Source organism: Nannobrachium achirus (genome assembly GCF_963921795.1).
Source record: "Nannobrachium achirus genome assembly, chromosome: 10".
Taxonomy (NCBI): domain Eukaryota; kingdom Metazoa; phylum Chordata; class Actinopteri; order Myctophiformes; family Myctophidae; genus Nannobrachium; species Nannobrachium achirus.
In genome coordinates, this window is record NC_137819.1 from 56,038,339 (window position 1) to 56,054,894 (window position 16,556).

The window sequence follows — 16,556 nt, forward strand, 5'->3', positions numbered from 1 at the left end:
TAAAAGGGGACTGGCAAGCTTCCGGAATTCTGAAGGATGGATGCTCGGTAGGCCAATTGGATGCGGTACTCCTTCTTTCCAACTGCAGGGGGCAGAGTCATATACTCTATGGGCAGAGTACTTTCCACAGTTCCGCACTTCTTGCCAGTCCTCTTTTACCAACGCCCCAGAGCTGAGGAGGCGTCTACCTTTCTATGTTTATGCTGAAAATGGTGTAATTCACTTGCCATCATCTTATGCTCACAGGTCATCTCGCAGATGATAGGTCCAACTGTCTAGGTAGTCAAATTGGTCCTGATCCAACCTGGTTCCCACACTTTAGTGTTGTTCTGCTCTGAAAAGATACCTAGTATACATGCAATCACCTCTTTAGTCAAAGGAAATTACTGTAGTTGGGGCATTGCATTTGTTTTATGCATTTAATCCAAAATACACATATATAACATTTTAGGAAAGAAAGATACAAAACAATTATGTCTTCTCTTAACAGTCCCGAGCCATTTTTCTTGTATCTTGCTGCGTTGTCTGACGGGAATTCTCTGGATTCAGTCAATTTGAAAAAATCAACTCATCCAGGATAATATTCGGTCAATGTGAAATTATTGCTCATTCTTTCTTCCCTGCGTTCCTATTATGTGTGAGACTTCTGTCGCTTCCAGAACCTCTTGACCTCACTGTGTCCCTGCGGTGACACCACCATCACCCTGTTATGAACATTCTGCCACACCAGACAACCCAGGCCCTGAGGAACAGAAAAGTCAATCAGATCAATTATTTGTACACAAACATTGAGACAGTGTGTGCATACAGGTTGCATGCAAGCGATTCCGAAACCAGTTGTTGCGAGGAGTGCACCTTTTGGTTCACTAATGCCCTGCCCTGACCGTGAGGCACACCTGAGCAAGCCGCTAGGAGAGCAAGTGCTTGCACCATGCAGCTGATGGCCTTGAGCATCTCAGCCTGAATCACGTCGATTGGGGTGGAGTTTTTGAAGACATCTGTATTGGGAATCGCTTACACGTGACAAGGAGTGTATGAAAGGAGAGGTCACATTACATGTTCCAAGCCTGTTTACTCCACATTGGCGCAGCTGAGTGGGTGGAGGCACCGCCTGGGAAAGTTTGCAACTGTTTGCGTCCCGGCCCAGGTGTATGTGTCCATGAACAAAACACTTGCTCGGTGTGTGCTGTACTAATAGCACTCACTACTTCTAGTAGTTATGATGGGTAAATGCAGTGGACTAATTTCACGTACATTAACAAACAATAACCCAAAGACTAGTGCGGAGTGAGAACCAAATTAATATTATATTCATTAATTATTGAGCCATAATTATTCAGCCATATTTACACAACTTCTTTTCCATCACTTCTTATGAGCGGCCAGGTTCTTTTGAACGTGCATGCCTGCAATGCATTCTGTCGTGTGATGTGGTCTGCTAAGAGGTCTGTAGGTGCAGATGTCCAGTTCATGTTCCAGGTGGAAAAGTATTGTTCGATATGTCTTGTCACTTGCCATAACAGCTTTTTAGTTGCCGCATCACTTTTTAAATTTGGCATAAGAGTGAATACACTGAATAGACCCTATTCACGCCCTGCCCACGCACGCGCACTCAGCGAATTTCTCAGCAACTTCCTGGTGCTGACGTCAGCTTTGGAGGGTAAAATAACATAGAAATCGCTGGACTTAAAGCCAACAAATCATTATTTCGAAGTACATTATAATGCTTTGTGCCTTTTACTATCTTGTGTTCTTGATCATGCTAGCTGTATTTTATACATTACTATTCGGAAATTGCATTAGATTTGCGATTTCTGTTAACTCTATGGGATATTAGTAGTTTTTCCCCTTCAACCGTGACGTCAGCACCAGGAAGTTGCGTAACGTGAATTCAGTCAATTAGGAAAAAGGTCACATGAATTTCACAGATGTTTTTATCCATACAAGCTGTAAGGATTGGGATGTATGATGTGATTCAATGGGTGAAGTGAGTGCCACACAAAGGTTATGTGTCAAACGGTTGGGACGGGGTGGAAAAGATGAACACCAAGAGCTAGCTAGTTTGGAGGAAAACCTTTCAGACAAAAAGCATTGGTTTAACATCTGGTTATAACCACTATTTTTGCAAATTGCCTAAGCTGTAATCCTGGGCTCTGCTCTCCCTCTGCCATGCCTGGGGAGGGCCCCGAACTGAGCTCATGCTTCCTTCAGTGCTTGAGGAGTGAGCAGGCATGCTCTTTTCACCTGACAGGGGGAGCCTCCCCAGTTGGACGTAGCGCGTGGAAGGAACACGTTATTCCAACCAGTTCCTTTCCCCTTCATCAGGTGCTCCGGCTAGCCAGGGTTTACTGCATGTTTACCATGATTACGGCATGTGTTTGTGAGGGTATCTACCCTAAAAGACACGGGGGGAACATGCAAACTCCACACAGAAAGGCCCTTTTGCCAACCCCACCTAGTGTGTAAAGCTGCAATCGACAAGTTTGTTCTTTTAACCAATCTGTATATGGTAGAATATGTTAACATAATATCATAGTTAAAGTCTTCCTGCTCTTCTATTAGAGCAAATACAGATCATGTGATTGGGTAGGACCACTACTGATTTGATTTCCAAGAGGTATTGTATATGAAGCTCAAAGCATAATATCTCCCTTACTTCCCCCAAACAGGCTTTCCATCTTTGCACAGCCACAGACATTCTAAGATCTTTGGCAGAACATAAATCTTACAGATTGCAGCTTTACCTGAGGTACAAAATAAATAAAAAAACTAACCTGTGCTCTGTCCCGCAAAACCTCAAAATCGGCCTGTGAGAGGAACTGGTTATACAGCACTCCTGGGAGAAAACAAACAGGTGAGAAAGGTCAGTCAACACGGAAATATGGGGGGCTAAGAAATGAGGTTAAAGGGCAGGACAACATCAATACCCATCCACTCGGTTACACTTTTAGGGCATATCGGAGAGCAAGGGTTACATTTCTGCTGTGTTGACTCGAGCACCGTCTACTCCTGTCAGTCATAACCTTGAGGCAGGCCAAATGAAGCCCTGAGAAATCAATCAACTCCGCATCTCCCCAAAGCCCACGGTATGACACGATTTAAGGTTCAGGTCTTATTCAGTCAATTCATTATTATTTATACAAAAAAAGTTTAGTTTTTTGTATAATATATATTATTAGACCTTACCCGTTCGAATATATGTGCTGCAAAATATGTGCAGAGTGTGGGTTATGGGGAAAGTAACTGTAACTGCATGGTGCGTGCGTGAGAATATGTGGGAGCATCATAATGTAAGGAGCAGCCCATGGAGGAGTGGAGGAGTGTATTTATGATGGATACAAATAATTTAACAGCTAAATTAGGTGAATAGAAGTATGAGGATGTATTTGCTCCACATAAGGTTTCTATACCCGTTGGAAGATGAGACACACATCACCCGTTGCATGCGTGACCCATGCAGAGAGAGAGAGAGAGAGAGAGACTGCAAGTTTGTTTTTATCCTCTCCTTTCTTTTCTTTTTGTTGTGGAATGATTCCGCCCTCTACTGGGCTGTATTGGTCACTGCAGTATAATGCATTTTGTGACCTACTGACTGACTGACTGACCTCTCTCTCTAATTATATGTTAGATTTCAAATTGTGTATACTAACCTAGCCCAAGGCAATCTTAAAATAATAATAACAAGCGCTTGTGACTAAATAACTACATTGGATCCATTTGATTAGAAGTTACACAGGTTCTTTTCTTTATGAAAGCGCGTGTGCGCGCGCACGCACGCACGCACACACACACACACACCCACCTTCACTGAACTGTAGCCGATCTCTTTCCAACTCCCACAATCGTATCTGATCTGTAATAGTTGGCGGCAGAACTGGGGTCTGTTGGATAAAAAAAAGAGGGTAAAGACTGCGTGACGACAGGCGGGTATTGTGATGACTGTACTGTAATTGGAACAGTGTGAAAAGACCTCTGTAAATGGAGATGAAAAACCAGCACAATCTTAATCTTTGACGTACCTGTTTGAGCATAACAGGGTGTGCTCTGGTCCTTAGAAAGTGGATAATCTAAAAAGTTGAAAGAAAGAAAAAAAGAAAATAGATGAGAAAAGACGAGATGAGATGATCAGCTAATCTAAAGTGGTTCTCAGCTATAATGTAGCTCTCAAACAAACAAAGCAACACCTGTCCATAGTTCTATGCCTAAACCTAACCCAAACCCTAACCTCAGTAACCGTGACGCTGGTGAGTAGCTAGGGTGGCCACCAGCAGGACCTCAGAAAGGAGGACACTTTTCCGGGGCGCGCTGTATGGGACCCCCAAATTGATATGTAGGCCTATTTAGTCGCGGACCCCCTTCTCAAAATATTTTGTGCCAGCCAGGGACCCACATATTATTCCAAATTTACACTTTTTGGAGAAAAATAAATAAAGTAAATAAAATAAAATAAAATAGAAGCTCATAGCTTGTAGATCGGCTATTTATGAATATAGTGTAAAATAGGTTTAAAGTGGTTTAAACTAAGACTAGCCTACCTCCTTTATTTATGCACCCAAAATCCGGACGAATGGCCACCCTATGAGTAGTTAACCTGCCGACGCCCGTAGTCGAAATAATGGGACGTAGAAATAGCAAGATTTCCCTGTGTAACATAATCTGATCATTGCTTGCTCCCTCTTAAAATGGCTCTTTCTTGGTAATCATTGTTTGCTGTTGAGTGAGGAGACTACAGTAAGTACCTGTTGTGCAGTGATGCCATTGGCTATGGCCTGCTGCACTGACTCCCTGGTGACATGAGCCACCACCACGTTGGAGAAGCGGTAGAGCATTTCACTAAAAAGAGCAACCAGAGCTATCTGTAGTTCCGAGTCTGTTGGAAGAAAAATAAATGCATCAAAAATCTGTCCTTTCCACAGTGGCTACAACAACAACAACAATAACAAAGTACATCCCTCCAAAGGTCTTGTATCATCATCACATACCTGTGTACGCATAGATGCGGTAGTTGGTTTCTACCACAATAAAGCCTGTATCGCCAGTCCCTGGGGTGGCACCCATTAAAGCTGAAGAGTTGGTAGTGACTCCTGCAGCCAGTGTGATTGCCAGTCTGGTGGGATAGTACCTCCTCGACTTCCTCTGGGGAGGAAGGAGTGCAAGCAGAGATGCATTAGGGATGGGACGAGGACACGAGGGAGGTGGCGCTTCGCTTTCTTTTTTACAGTGATTCTTTTAGTCCAGGGGTGCCCAAACATTTGTCTCAGGGCACCCCATGAATATTTTTTTAATCCGAGGCACCCCAACATTATAATTTTCACTCCCAGCACCTTATATTTATAGCATATCATCGTTGTCGGGTGGAAACCTTGTATGTACAAAACCGTTAGTTTTGTATTTAACAGCTATAAAATGTACTAAACAAGTGAAAACAGCCGATCTACAAGCACACAACGCCTCGCATCGCGAGGCGCTGTGTGCTTGTAGATCGGCTGTTTTCACTAGTTTTGTGCGACAGTCTTGTATGATGAAGCAGGGCTTTGCTTTACCAAAAGACGTACACATTTGAAACTTGGAGATACGAGGTTTCTGCCCGACAGTGACGATATTTTAGTGATTATGTTGCGAGGAAAACGTTGAGATAATAATCATTTTGGTTAGAACTGACTGAAAATAACTTAATTTAGTCTACAGTGCTTCTTGTTCCCTCCTTAACTCCTCACCTTCCTCTGGAAGACAAGGCCAAACTCCCGCAGGTGCTGCAGGAAAGTGAGCAAGGACTCGCTCATCCCCTCAACAGAATAATCCTGACACATGAAGCAAGGCACGATCAATAGTGAGAAAAGCAAATAAAAAAACCCAGCATACATTTTTGGAACTTGAATTATGAAATTTGATTTTGCGGTTGCTTTTGAGAAAGCACACGAGCTACGTTGTGAGAATCAAATATTAGAAACCCAGCTTGCACTCACTCTGCCAAGGGTGGAGAAACTTAGCTGGAATAAAAATGACAGGATCTCAACAAGGTCCATACCTCGTGACTGGAAGATAAAAAAGGAATAGAACATGGGAATATATCTGTACAAGGTCAAGACTAGGATGGATATAATTAATTGAAACTGAACACTGACTAGAGATTTCAGCTCATTTGTTTGTGTCTTGTAGATTGAAACAGACAGATATTCTGACATTCTGACAGGGTCTGATAAAATGCAACACAAGTAGGCAAACATGAACTTGACGTGACTAGACTGGTCTGTGAGAGTGTCTGGAGCTAATCTCAATAACCACTGTACCAGTAAGCACCAAACATTGTATGCACAATGCCAGTAGCTCAAAGAAGTACCTGCCTTTTGAAATAGCTAACTTAAAATGTATAATGGTAGTCAATCGGGCTGAAACTTTGCACAAATTTAGTGTCATATATGCACGTCATAGATGTCTGACTTCACATGATTGATTTATCACATTACACAAGTTTAAATCTTTAAGAATACACTCAATATAACAAACAGCAGATCACAAAATAATAATCGTTAAATTAGAAACTATTTTGTACCCAATTTATTGATTAATTTCAACAACATTCAAATGAGTACATCTTCTTCAATTATTTTCCAATTTCAATGTTAGACATCAGTTGTCAAAAGCTTACAATCTGTAATCATAGTCGTAATCTATAAAATAAAACTGAAAATTGTCCGTGCCCAACTTGCTGCGCATTTGATCAGACCTGTCAAATTTCAGAGCTGTAATTATCCCAATCCATTTATATTTCTGCTTTGGAGCAAATGAAATAATATGCAGCTGAACAATTTGGCAGCCAGCAGCACACAATTTGCAGCAAAGTAATTAATAGCCCCAGGTTGTAGTTTGATCGCAGCACACTATCAATTAGTGTGTCCATTTACTGTTTTATGTCATCTCTAGATAACACACATCCTCTCCGCAAAAGTGTGACATCATGTGTGAGTTAGTGTGGTGGTGGTGGTTGAGATGGGGACTACAGACACAGACTACTCACTTGAATTAAAAAAACAAAAACACTAATCAATTAAAATGTATAATTATTAGACCGTTACCTCTGCAGTCTTGAGGTACTGAAGGGTGAAATACCAAAGCTGAGAGGCTGTGTCCAGAAGGAGAAACTGAAAACCAGCAGAGGTGATACATGGGGCATCTCCTGGCTCACTAGGAAATAGAGAGAAGCTCAATTAACAATTACTAGTAGTAAACTTGATCGGGGTCATACATACTCTGTACCGCTCTTTCTTCCCTCTATACCAAATCTCTTTGCCTTTGAATTTCAATATATCGTCTATTTTTGTCGAATGCTCTAGAGAACAGGATGGTAGGGTTCAAGTGCTTAAACTCGTGACAGTAACGCTTGACATCAAGAACTGATCCCCAAGCAAAAGATACTAGGATGGAGATAGACCTGTCACGCATTTGCATTATTATTTGCACATCGCTATCCATTCAGGTATCCCTATTAACACTTATGTTGCAATGATTTTTTCTCTTCAATGTCTCGCGTTGCCATGGTTACCATAGACTTCCATGTAATTGTGCAAGTGTGTAAAAAGTGCACGCCCATGCCTAGATGATGCACCACGTGTGTAGATGCTGTTCACAGCTTTCAAACAAAAAAATCCGCTTGGAAATCCGTTCAGGCATTCATGATTTATCAGCCATTATGTTTTCTTCAGATGTAAACAAACATGGCTGCCATGTTTGAAAGAATGGGTTGGTATGGGGGTTAAACATGCAATTTCGCGATCGCGATCATGCCTAATACATTTCTGGAGGTCCAAAAAAAAAAAAGAAAAAAAAGAAAAAAAAAAATTCAAAAACGGCCCAAACTCGGGAAACTCGGGGTTGGCACAGCACTAGTACCAATACAAACTCGGGAAACTCGGGGTTGGCACCATATGTGTTAAGAGCATTTATAGCAAATAAATACTGTTAAATAAATGTTCATAATAATAGAGATAATAGGAGATTGCGAGCTTATTACCAATACCAATAGTATTGGTATTGTCAATTAATTTTGATTAATTAATTTATACATTTTTAAGGTTGGAATGCAGTATGTCTGCAGCAAGCCTAGAGGGCTAAAATACAATTGCATAAAAAATTCAGACATATTGATTGCCAGGACTGAACAATCACACACCTATCTCCCCGACTCCCTCCAGAATTTTAATTAATGTAGAATTATGTGCAGAATCTGTAATTTTCTGCAAATTAGGTGACCTAATTCAATTGACCATGTTTAAAACAATATTTGATTTTTAAAATAAAAATGGCAATCCTCTCTCTCAAACTTGTGCCAGTGATCACCCTCCCCTGTGCCAATGTTGGCACCCGTGCCTAAGGTTGCCTACCCCTGGCTTAAAGGAACCAAATGTGAAAACAACAGTTACCTTCTCATGAGGCCAGCTTGTATGAGCAGCTGGGCCAGGTCCTGGCTGACGGCGGCGCTTGGGGAGCCCACCATGAAGTGCAATATCACCTCCCAGCGTTCCATGGCATAGCGGTCCAAACTCTCAACATCGCGCGCATGTCGATCAGGGCCCAGACTGCTACCCTCATCCGCCCACGCTTTGCCCCTGTGCATGTAGAGAGAGCAGTGCACTCACTGTAGAGTTAAAGTAATGTATACGTACCCGTGCGTGCGGTACGTATCTTCTTTATTTATTCTTTCATTCAAAATGCATGTTGTGAGTAGGGCTGTCACGATATGACATTTTACATGACGATTAATTGTCATTCAAATAATTGGCGATTAACGACATTGTTTTTGTCGTTGATAATTACATTTCTGTTTGGCTTTTAGGCTTTGAAGTTGCATATGGTAGATATGACACATAACCTAAATATACAAAGACATTTTTGACATATTTGACAACTTTATACTTAAAAAAGAACATTGATAGTGGAAATAGCCGATCTACAAGCTCACAACGCGTCGCGATGCGACGCGTTGTGAGCTTGTAGATCTGCTATTTCCATTATTTTTGACATGGAAACGATTATGACGATTATGAAAAACAATCACGATTATGTCAAATAATCACGATTAGACGATTATGTAATAATTGTGACAGCCCTAGTGAGTTAATGTGGAACCGACTTACCCGCCAAGCAGTGCTATCCTCAGGTTGTCTTTGAATATGGGGTTTAGGATATTTCCCTGTAGACCACCCTGCAACTGCTGACTGTGCCAGAGTCGTAGGCCAGACAGAACTGAGACACACTCATCGTGGTCCCTGATATTCAAAAGTGAGAGTCAAAATGTTTCGTTATAGTACGTATTATCAGCAGTGTTGAGCAAGCTGTACAAATGTAGCAAGCTATTAAAGTTACTAGTTCCTCTTGTTCAAAATTAACTGAGCTGCACTAAAAGCTCCCTTTCAAAACAACTAACTAGCTACAGAGCAAATTAGTAAAAGTAGCTGTAACTACATCGAAGGTAGCTTTGTACCCAATGCGGTGGGTATTGTTGAAGTTGATATTAACCTTATAAACGCTAAATGGATTTGGGCTTTTATGCCATTATTGATAGGACAGTAGACTGAGGAAATGGGGGGAGAGATGGGGAGTGACACAAAATCTAGTGTTGCAATTTGCGGCTAAGCTTGGTGATGGTGTGTGTGTGTGTGTGTGTGTGTGTGTGTGGGTAAACCTACAGGGAAATGTAATTAATCAAGTATGAACAAGCTGCCACAGTAACATGAATTGCATCTCTGGTGCTGAAGCTGCAGAATGTTTTTCTGCTGCTTGTTATGTTGACTGTGACTGTGTACCAGTCACTACCATAGGTCACTACCAGAAATAGCTTAAGGATCTGTGGTTATTTTTATTAGGCTACATGGGAACAATTGTCAGTCAAATCGCTCAAATGTACATTTTACAGAGTAAAATAACCATTAAGACCCATTAGGTTCCTTTTGTGTAGTTTGCACGACGACTTGAGGTAATCAACTCACTTCTGACTGTCCTTTTTCACCCACAAAGCCACTGCTGCCTGTGGGAGAGGCTGATCTAGGAACAGCATACGCATCACATAATTCTTTGCCAAGGAGGGCAGCTCCCTAAACAAATCAAAACAACGTCATGATGAGCGTTCTGGAGTAATACAGCTTTGTGACTCAAATATTCACACACAATAAAAAGAAAACTATTGCATGTACCCACCTGAAGACAGCCAGACATGTGGCTGGATGGTTGTACAACCTGTCCAGAATATCTGGACTCAGCTCTTTGAGGTATTCGTGTAGATTCTTGCATTGCAACTGGACACGCAGATTCATTTTCTGTCAACAACAAAGGAGAAGGTTTATTGTGCTAAGATCTTCCGTGTCACTGTCACTGTGAAGCCTTTCTTCATTATCCATCAACTGTCGCTGCTAATAGCGACAAAATCACACTAATCTGCAAAGAATGGAGCATTATGGAGGACAACGGTATGTAAACGCGTTCATAAATGACTTAACACCGGAGAAAACGAAGTGATTATTATACCATATTAGCTGAGTTCCTGGCTCAAATAATTAAACATAAAACAATGCATAAACGCATTTCGGCAAGTTGTCGGTTATCACAAAGAAGCCATGTTGTTCTGACAGTCACGTGACCCAGTCACGTGATTTCCTTAAACAGAGTTGCATTGTGAAAGCTGGGAAACTATGGCAGTTCATTTAAATGTATTTAAAATTGTATTTTACTTTGATAATTGATATGCAAAAAAGATACAACAATACTAATATGTAGAAGTTGATACAAGCCACCTTTAGTCAAAACAAAATCTTTATTTACACATGACAGCTATATTATAAGCCTGGTTGAACCCCAAATCCTCATTACAAAACCTGAGGGAAGTGAATAACAGACAATTATATTATTTTATTCAAATGGTAATGAATTTTATAATTGCATGCATGACCACTTACTGAATGCCAAATGTTTCATCATAATAATTCACACTGAATTGAGGATTGCCTTGCTTTGCATATTGCATTGTCATTTTGCTAAATGCATTTTCTATGTAGTATGACCAAATTGCATATCAAAATGAATTACCAATTACAAAATGTATCGCAATTTGAATAAAGAGGCCAAACAATGTCCATAACATAACACCTTACATTAACATAACAACTACTGTTCATCTGCAGTAAAATGTTGCAAACTGTTAAACAGACACGTGTATCTCTTGTTCCAGTAAAAGCATTACAAAGCTGGGAGAAGCACAAGGTCTTGAATTGTTGTCTCATGAGTCTTCTTTCTCTTGATACCTGCAATGTGAAAGACAGTCAATTATATTGTTATTATATATTGCTAAATGTTGTACAATCATAAACACATGTCCTCCATCATTCTTTTGTCCGATTGGTTTTGTTTCCCTATTTTTACTTTGCTATTTGTTTTGAGGTGCCATGTCTTTATAATCCACTTCCTTTTTTAATCTCAGGTTTTCATTTAATCCGTTTTTTAATGACTATCAAGAAGTCTTCAATGTACCTGTACTCCCTTTCTTTTAAAAAGACTAGTTAGAAACCAGACATCAGACTAATTCGCCTACTATTATTATAACCATGGATTATGTTCGGTTTAAGATCTGTAAGCAATTGTAATGATGTGTAATATAGTATGAATAGACTTTTTGTTTACCACCCACCGCGTTATAGTATAGCTTTGGTTAAGTATCAACTGCTTTTCATTTCCATCACCAGGGTTCCCACACATTTTTACCAATTAATTTCCAAAACTTTTCCAGAATATTTAACCCAATTTCCAGAACTATATAACAATAATTCAGCTCAATAACAGGTCGATTACTCCTATGCGCAATGCACAAAGACAGGTAGTGTATGCCAGTGGTTCTCAACCTTTTCAGGCCGTGACCCCCGAAATAATCATGTTTTAACTGGGGACCCCGGCACCTTGACGAGCACTATGAGTTGAGGAATTTTGTATAACACGGTTCTATTGTGAAAATAGCAGATCGAGGCGTTGTGAGCATGTAGATCGGCTATTTTCACAATTTCTGCCTCATATATTTGACAATTTGGCCAAGGTTTAATTTGTCATTTCAGAGGTATTAACAAAATCAATAACCAAAGACAATGCATAGATATTTTCAGGACCTTCCAGGACCCTTGATCAATTCCAAAACTTTTCCAGTACTGGAAAAATATTTTTCTAATTTCAAAATATTTCCAGGAATTTCATGACCGTGGGAACCCTGCATCACTCATGCACACAGTAACACATGTTGACCCAGTCATTACCTGCAGTGTATGCAAGTGAAGAAGACAGTCTGCCCTTCATCTGCAGATCTCATTTGCCTTGTATGGTAAACCATTCCTTCTTTATTGCAGCGAGAGCAGCGTCTGTCAATCTAAGATAAGAGAAGCCTTAATTGATCACTGAGGAAAATGTGGGAGTTTCACTAACGAGAAACTGATACAGCCCGAGAGAAAACTTGAAAAACATGTCAGCAAAGCAGACAATTCAATTAACAGCGATAATGAAAGCAAATAAAATCTCAGATGCCGTCTCTGGCAGCGAACAATCAATACAAAATATATATTTTATCATACAGCACAGCAGAACATAAACAGATCATCCACATTAACAATCAATCGTACCACTGGTCCTTTGAGTTCTGAATTCTCCTCTTCCACCAACACAGAGGACTGTTCTAGGCGGTTGAAGACGATTGTAGAGGTGATTTCTTGACGTGTGAATTCTGTAAATGAATCATTGATTTATTAGTATAATAATTTGTCCAAAGCAGTAAAAAAAAACAACAACTTTGAAATCCATAAGATTGATGTCCTTCCCAGGATTCTAAACCAGGCCCACTTGGGCAGAAATTATGTGCTTTGAGCTTCAGGCAATAAATACCAGTGTACTACCCAATTCTAGTGTTCCTACCCAAACACAGTCAATCTTAAACCACTACAGATTTACTAGATATATACTGTTTTTTCTTTTTAAAAAAAGAGAGAAAAGACTGCAGTTTTAATATGCAGCACGTAACTTATCACTTTACAGATCACGCTGTTTTGTTTCAGTTTTTGCAAAATACCTGCATTGCAGTCACTCCACATTTTGCGCCGCAGTCTGAAAACGCACATCTTCAATAATCTACCTTCTCATTCCTTGTAAGACTTAGTAACTTGTTATAATATGCAGATGAATTACTATGAACAACATATTCTTTATAATCATGTGTTGTTAAGTGGGACCTGTTCCTTAACTCTAAATATTTATAAATCATTCTTGTGAAGAGGTATTGTGTTTATGTATCTGTTGCTGGAAGCTCTTTGATGGGACACTGGAATTATGAGTCCTATTTTAAACATTTAAATATTTTACCGTATCCAAACAAGGACGTGTTTGGATACGGAGCGTCGGCAGGATAGCGCCTCACCCCACAGAGGATAGGGTTAGGGTTAGGTTTGGTTGTCGAAAAGATGACATGTAGAAACAGCGACACTTTTAATATGGTATTAAGCAATGTTTGTAGGAGTCAGCTGAATGAGGTAAGTAATGGGGTGATGGAGCACGCACATCCAAGAATTGCAACGGGTGCTGGATCCAAAGTAACACATGTCACATGTGGAGGAGAGAAAAGTCCACACACACAGTAGAACTAGATAAAGAAATGGGCTCGATAAAAGCCCCAGCTCAATAAGCAGGATCGATAAGGTTCTCATTATCAATACAAATGAACGAGCTCCATCCCAACATGTAACTGCTCTATAGATCTGTGGAGCCATGCTGACATCCAATTTAACTTTTATCCATTCTTTAGGCCTCCATATCAGGAGGATATGGTACTGAATAGGTCTGCTAAATTTAAATATTCCAAGGCATACATGTATCTAGGGCTCGCCCGTTTCAGTGAATGATATCCTGGCATTAAAGGAGGAACATAGAACTATTATTCGTTGTGTCTGACATGACATATTTAGGATGGTTGGTTGCAGGAAAAGGGATTAATCAAGTGTGTATATAAGCCAGGGGTGGGCAGCATTAATTTCCAGAGGGCCATACGGACCCCGACAAAGTGAGTGAAGGGCCACACATTGTACAATTTAATTGTGTTCTGTTGTGTTCTGTTCAAACTGTATGGATTTGGTAGACATGCCAAACTACTTTACAATGAGGTCCTTTCACAACAAGACAGCTGTATCACTCTGGTGTACTCTGGCCTACAATAAAAAATATTATAGTTACATAAAATAATCTGAGTCAATGTAATATCAACTTTTAAATTAGCCTATACATTTATACTGTATCTTATCTGATATGCACCTTGCACCTCTGCATAGGTCACTGATAAAAATGTTATAAATATGGACTCAAGGTTGACTGTTACATTAAAAACATAAAACATTTGACTATACGGAGGTATGCAGGTATGTACTCAAATGGTAAATATGAATTACTATTAATTGGAGTCCAGTTAAATCAATGTTTCAAAACTATTAACATAAAGCAACAAATGCCATGTCCTTGTATCAACTTGCTACAGCTTCTGATACATTGATGCTTCAGTGAGGATTCTGGGTCACTATTCTTGGTGACCCAGATGTGATCCTCGATAACTATTCGCAGAACTCAGAGACCATCATTTCCATCTTTTCAGAGAACTCCCTCGTCTTTGGAGGAGGGACACGTGACCAGGCTTGACTGAATCAACCATCAGATTGGACATATCGGTCGATCAAAAGGTAAGCAACACCTTGTTTCCTCAAAGGTTCACACGATGAGATGATTCATTCCAAGCCTGTTCATCTTTTAGTTTGGGGGTCACAGCCTGAAAGTGAACCAAGCCAATTTTGGTTCCATGCGTTTGATACTTGGATCCATGGGTGGCACACAGAGACACCAACACGGGGTGAAGAAACACCTTGCCCTCATTTCTCTCCTACAATCGAGCAGCCACCTCCCTTCTTGCTTTATCTCACACTCACAATGTTGCATTGTGTTGGCTGGTGAATGAATTAACACTGTCCTTCGGGGTTTAAAAATAATCTGTGCTGCCCTGTTACACAAACATAATCTAATGTTACATGGTGTCGATTTGTGACTGAATTAGCTTTTTTTTTTTTTTTTTTTTTTTATATTATCAATATTTTGTGGGTAACCTTTAACTTAGAGTCTTGCATATAATAGATTGGTATGATAATATTTGATAGTGATTTGACATATGGTTGTGACTGCTGTAACATTGGCAAGTGTTGAGCGTGAGTTTTGAATTAACTTTTAATTACCTTAATTGAGTGACTATAGCCAATACATTGTAAATATTAAATAGTACTTTGAATTCTGTGACATAGGGAGCCAATAGAATAATAGGAGTGAGATCTGTAGCATTTTGAATGAGCTGGAATCTTCCAACACTATTTTTAAGTCCAGCGAAAAACCAGGAGGATGACAAATGCGTCGACAAACGACCTACATTTGTACCAATTGAAATAAAGGCTGGCTCGTGTTTAGCTCAAAGTGACAGAACTGAACTGAAGAATGTAGCCAGATGGTAAATAATGTGTACCTTCTACAGGGATGCTGAAGGCACAGCGGGGACAAGTAACTGTGTCTCGGTGTCCTGGTAATGGGAGGACATTTCCACATTCGGGGCAAAAGTTTGGATCACCACTGAAACACGACATGACTGTGAAAACAAAGACATTTCAGGAGAAACGGTCAATAGAAATGGGACACTCACTCTTGTCATCACAGTAACTAAGTACAAGTTTTAGGTATTTGTTTGTACTTTACTCCATTTTGATACCTTATACTTCAACTCCACTTCATCCCAGGAGCAAATATTGTACTTTTTGCTCCACTACAATTATTTGACAGCTCTAGTTACTATAAAATGTTGATTACAGGTTGACAGGTTAAGCATATAGCATCACGAACGAATTAAAATCAGTTCCACGTTTACAAGCTGCAACATTAACGTTATTAACACATCAATTCAGTACTAATTACTGTCCAATAATATGACATGTGGGTTATTCTGTAACAGGAAGGCAGGGCACAAAGATTCCGTGTGGGCACCTATGGTGGGCACCTTGGAAGAGTGGGCAGTAGTTTGAGTTGAGGGACATGTGGGCACCAAAACAGAATCCCACTCTTCTCAGCCAAAGTGCCCACTCTTCTCTAGCACCCAAGTATCCTCTGCAAAGCCACACTGGGGGCACTTTTACAACTCATTGAAGTGCATTTAGATGCTAATACTGTTGTATTACTGAAGTAAGATTTTGAATACAAATAATAAACCCCAGATTAGCAGCTGTGTGTTGACATGTCTGTTCAGTGTTCAACACGTGTTGGAAAAAACATGAGCCGACCACGTAACGTTAGCAATATGATCAGGATTCAGGATACATGTACACCCGTTAGGTAATGTTAAGTTCAGGTTTACCTTTGTCGTACTCAAAATCGATGAATAAATTCAAAACGATCTAGTTGGATCTCTCAGCTCCCTCTTTTCACTCCTGTCTGCACAGGCATGTACTGGACGTACTATTGTT

The 16,556-nt window shown here is 40.2% G+C and overlaps 2 protein-coding genes across 3 annotated transcripts; both read right to left on the reverse strand.

The window, feature by feature from the left end:
- Positions 1-450: 450 nt before the first annotated feature.
- On the reverse strand, positions 451-10,610 carry gtf2h4 (general transcription factor IIH, polypeptide 4). 2 transcript variants are annotated; one of them, XM_080734836.1, is made up of 14 exons: positions 10,522-10,610; positions 10,195-10,313; positions 9,987-10,091; positions 9,135-9,266; positions 8,421-8,606; positions 7,077-7,185; positions 5,967-6,035; positions 5,718-5,801; positions 4,983-5,136; positions 4,740-4,870; positions 4,020-4,067; positions 3,803-3,881; positions 2,775-2,836; positions 451-742 (listed from the first exon to the last, which is right to left on the reverse strand). In XM_080734836.1, the coding sequence occupies exons 1-14, from the start codon at positions 10,522-10,524 to the stop codon at positions 632-634; spliced, it is 1,392 nt and encodes a 463-aa protein (XP_080590962.1). In that variant the 5' UTR covers positions 10,525-10,610; the 3' UTR covers positions 451-631. The 2 variants fall into 2 exon arrangements, with proteins under 2 accessions (XP_080590962.1, XP_080590963.1); XM_080734837.1 differs by having other exon boundaries at positions 10,195-10,589.
- A 231-nt stretch (positions 10,611-10,841) lies between these two features.
- polr1h (RNA polymerase I subunit H) lies at positions 10,842-16,537 on the reverse strand. The gene is made up of 5 exons (XM_080735062.1): positions 16,448-16,537; positions 15,569-15,688; positions 12,651-12,751; positions 12,291-12,400; positions 10,842-11,294 (listed from the first exon to the last, which is right to left on the reverse strand). Exons 2-5 carry the CDS (start codon positions 15,684-15,686, stop codon positions 11,270-11,272), a joined length of 354 nt encoding a protein of 117 aa, XP_080591188.1. The 5' UTR covers positions 15,687-15,688; positions 16,448-16,537; the 3' UTR covers positions 10,842-11,269.
- Between the last annotated feature and the right edge of the window lie 19 nt (positions 16,538-16,556).

Bases quoted from the DNA above. Each gene is read 5' to 3' on its own strand.
- gtf2h4 (XM_080734836.1), bottom strand. The intron at 5,802-5,966 runs GTGAGTGCAAGC...TTCATGTGTCAG, and splicing joins GTTTCTCCACCCTTGGCAGA to GATTATTCTGTTGAGGGGAT. The intron at 2,837-3,802 runs GTGGGTGTGTGT...GTTTTCTCCCAG, and splicing joins TCGGCTACAGTTCAGTGAAG to GAGTGCTGTATAACCAGTTC.
- polr1h (XM_080735062.1), bottom strand. From the start codon at position 15,686: ATGTCGTGTTTCAGTGGTGATCCAAACTTTTGCCCCGAATGTGGAAAT. The intron at 12,401-12,650 runs GTACGATTGATT...CTCTTATCTTAG, and splicing joins CAGAACTCAAAGGACCAGTG to ATTGACAGACGCTGCTCTCG. The intron at 11,295-12,290 runs GTAATGACTGGG...TTCACATTGCAG, and splicing joins TTCACTTGCATACACTGCAG to GTATCAAGAGAAAGAAGACT.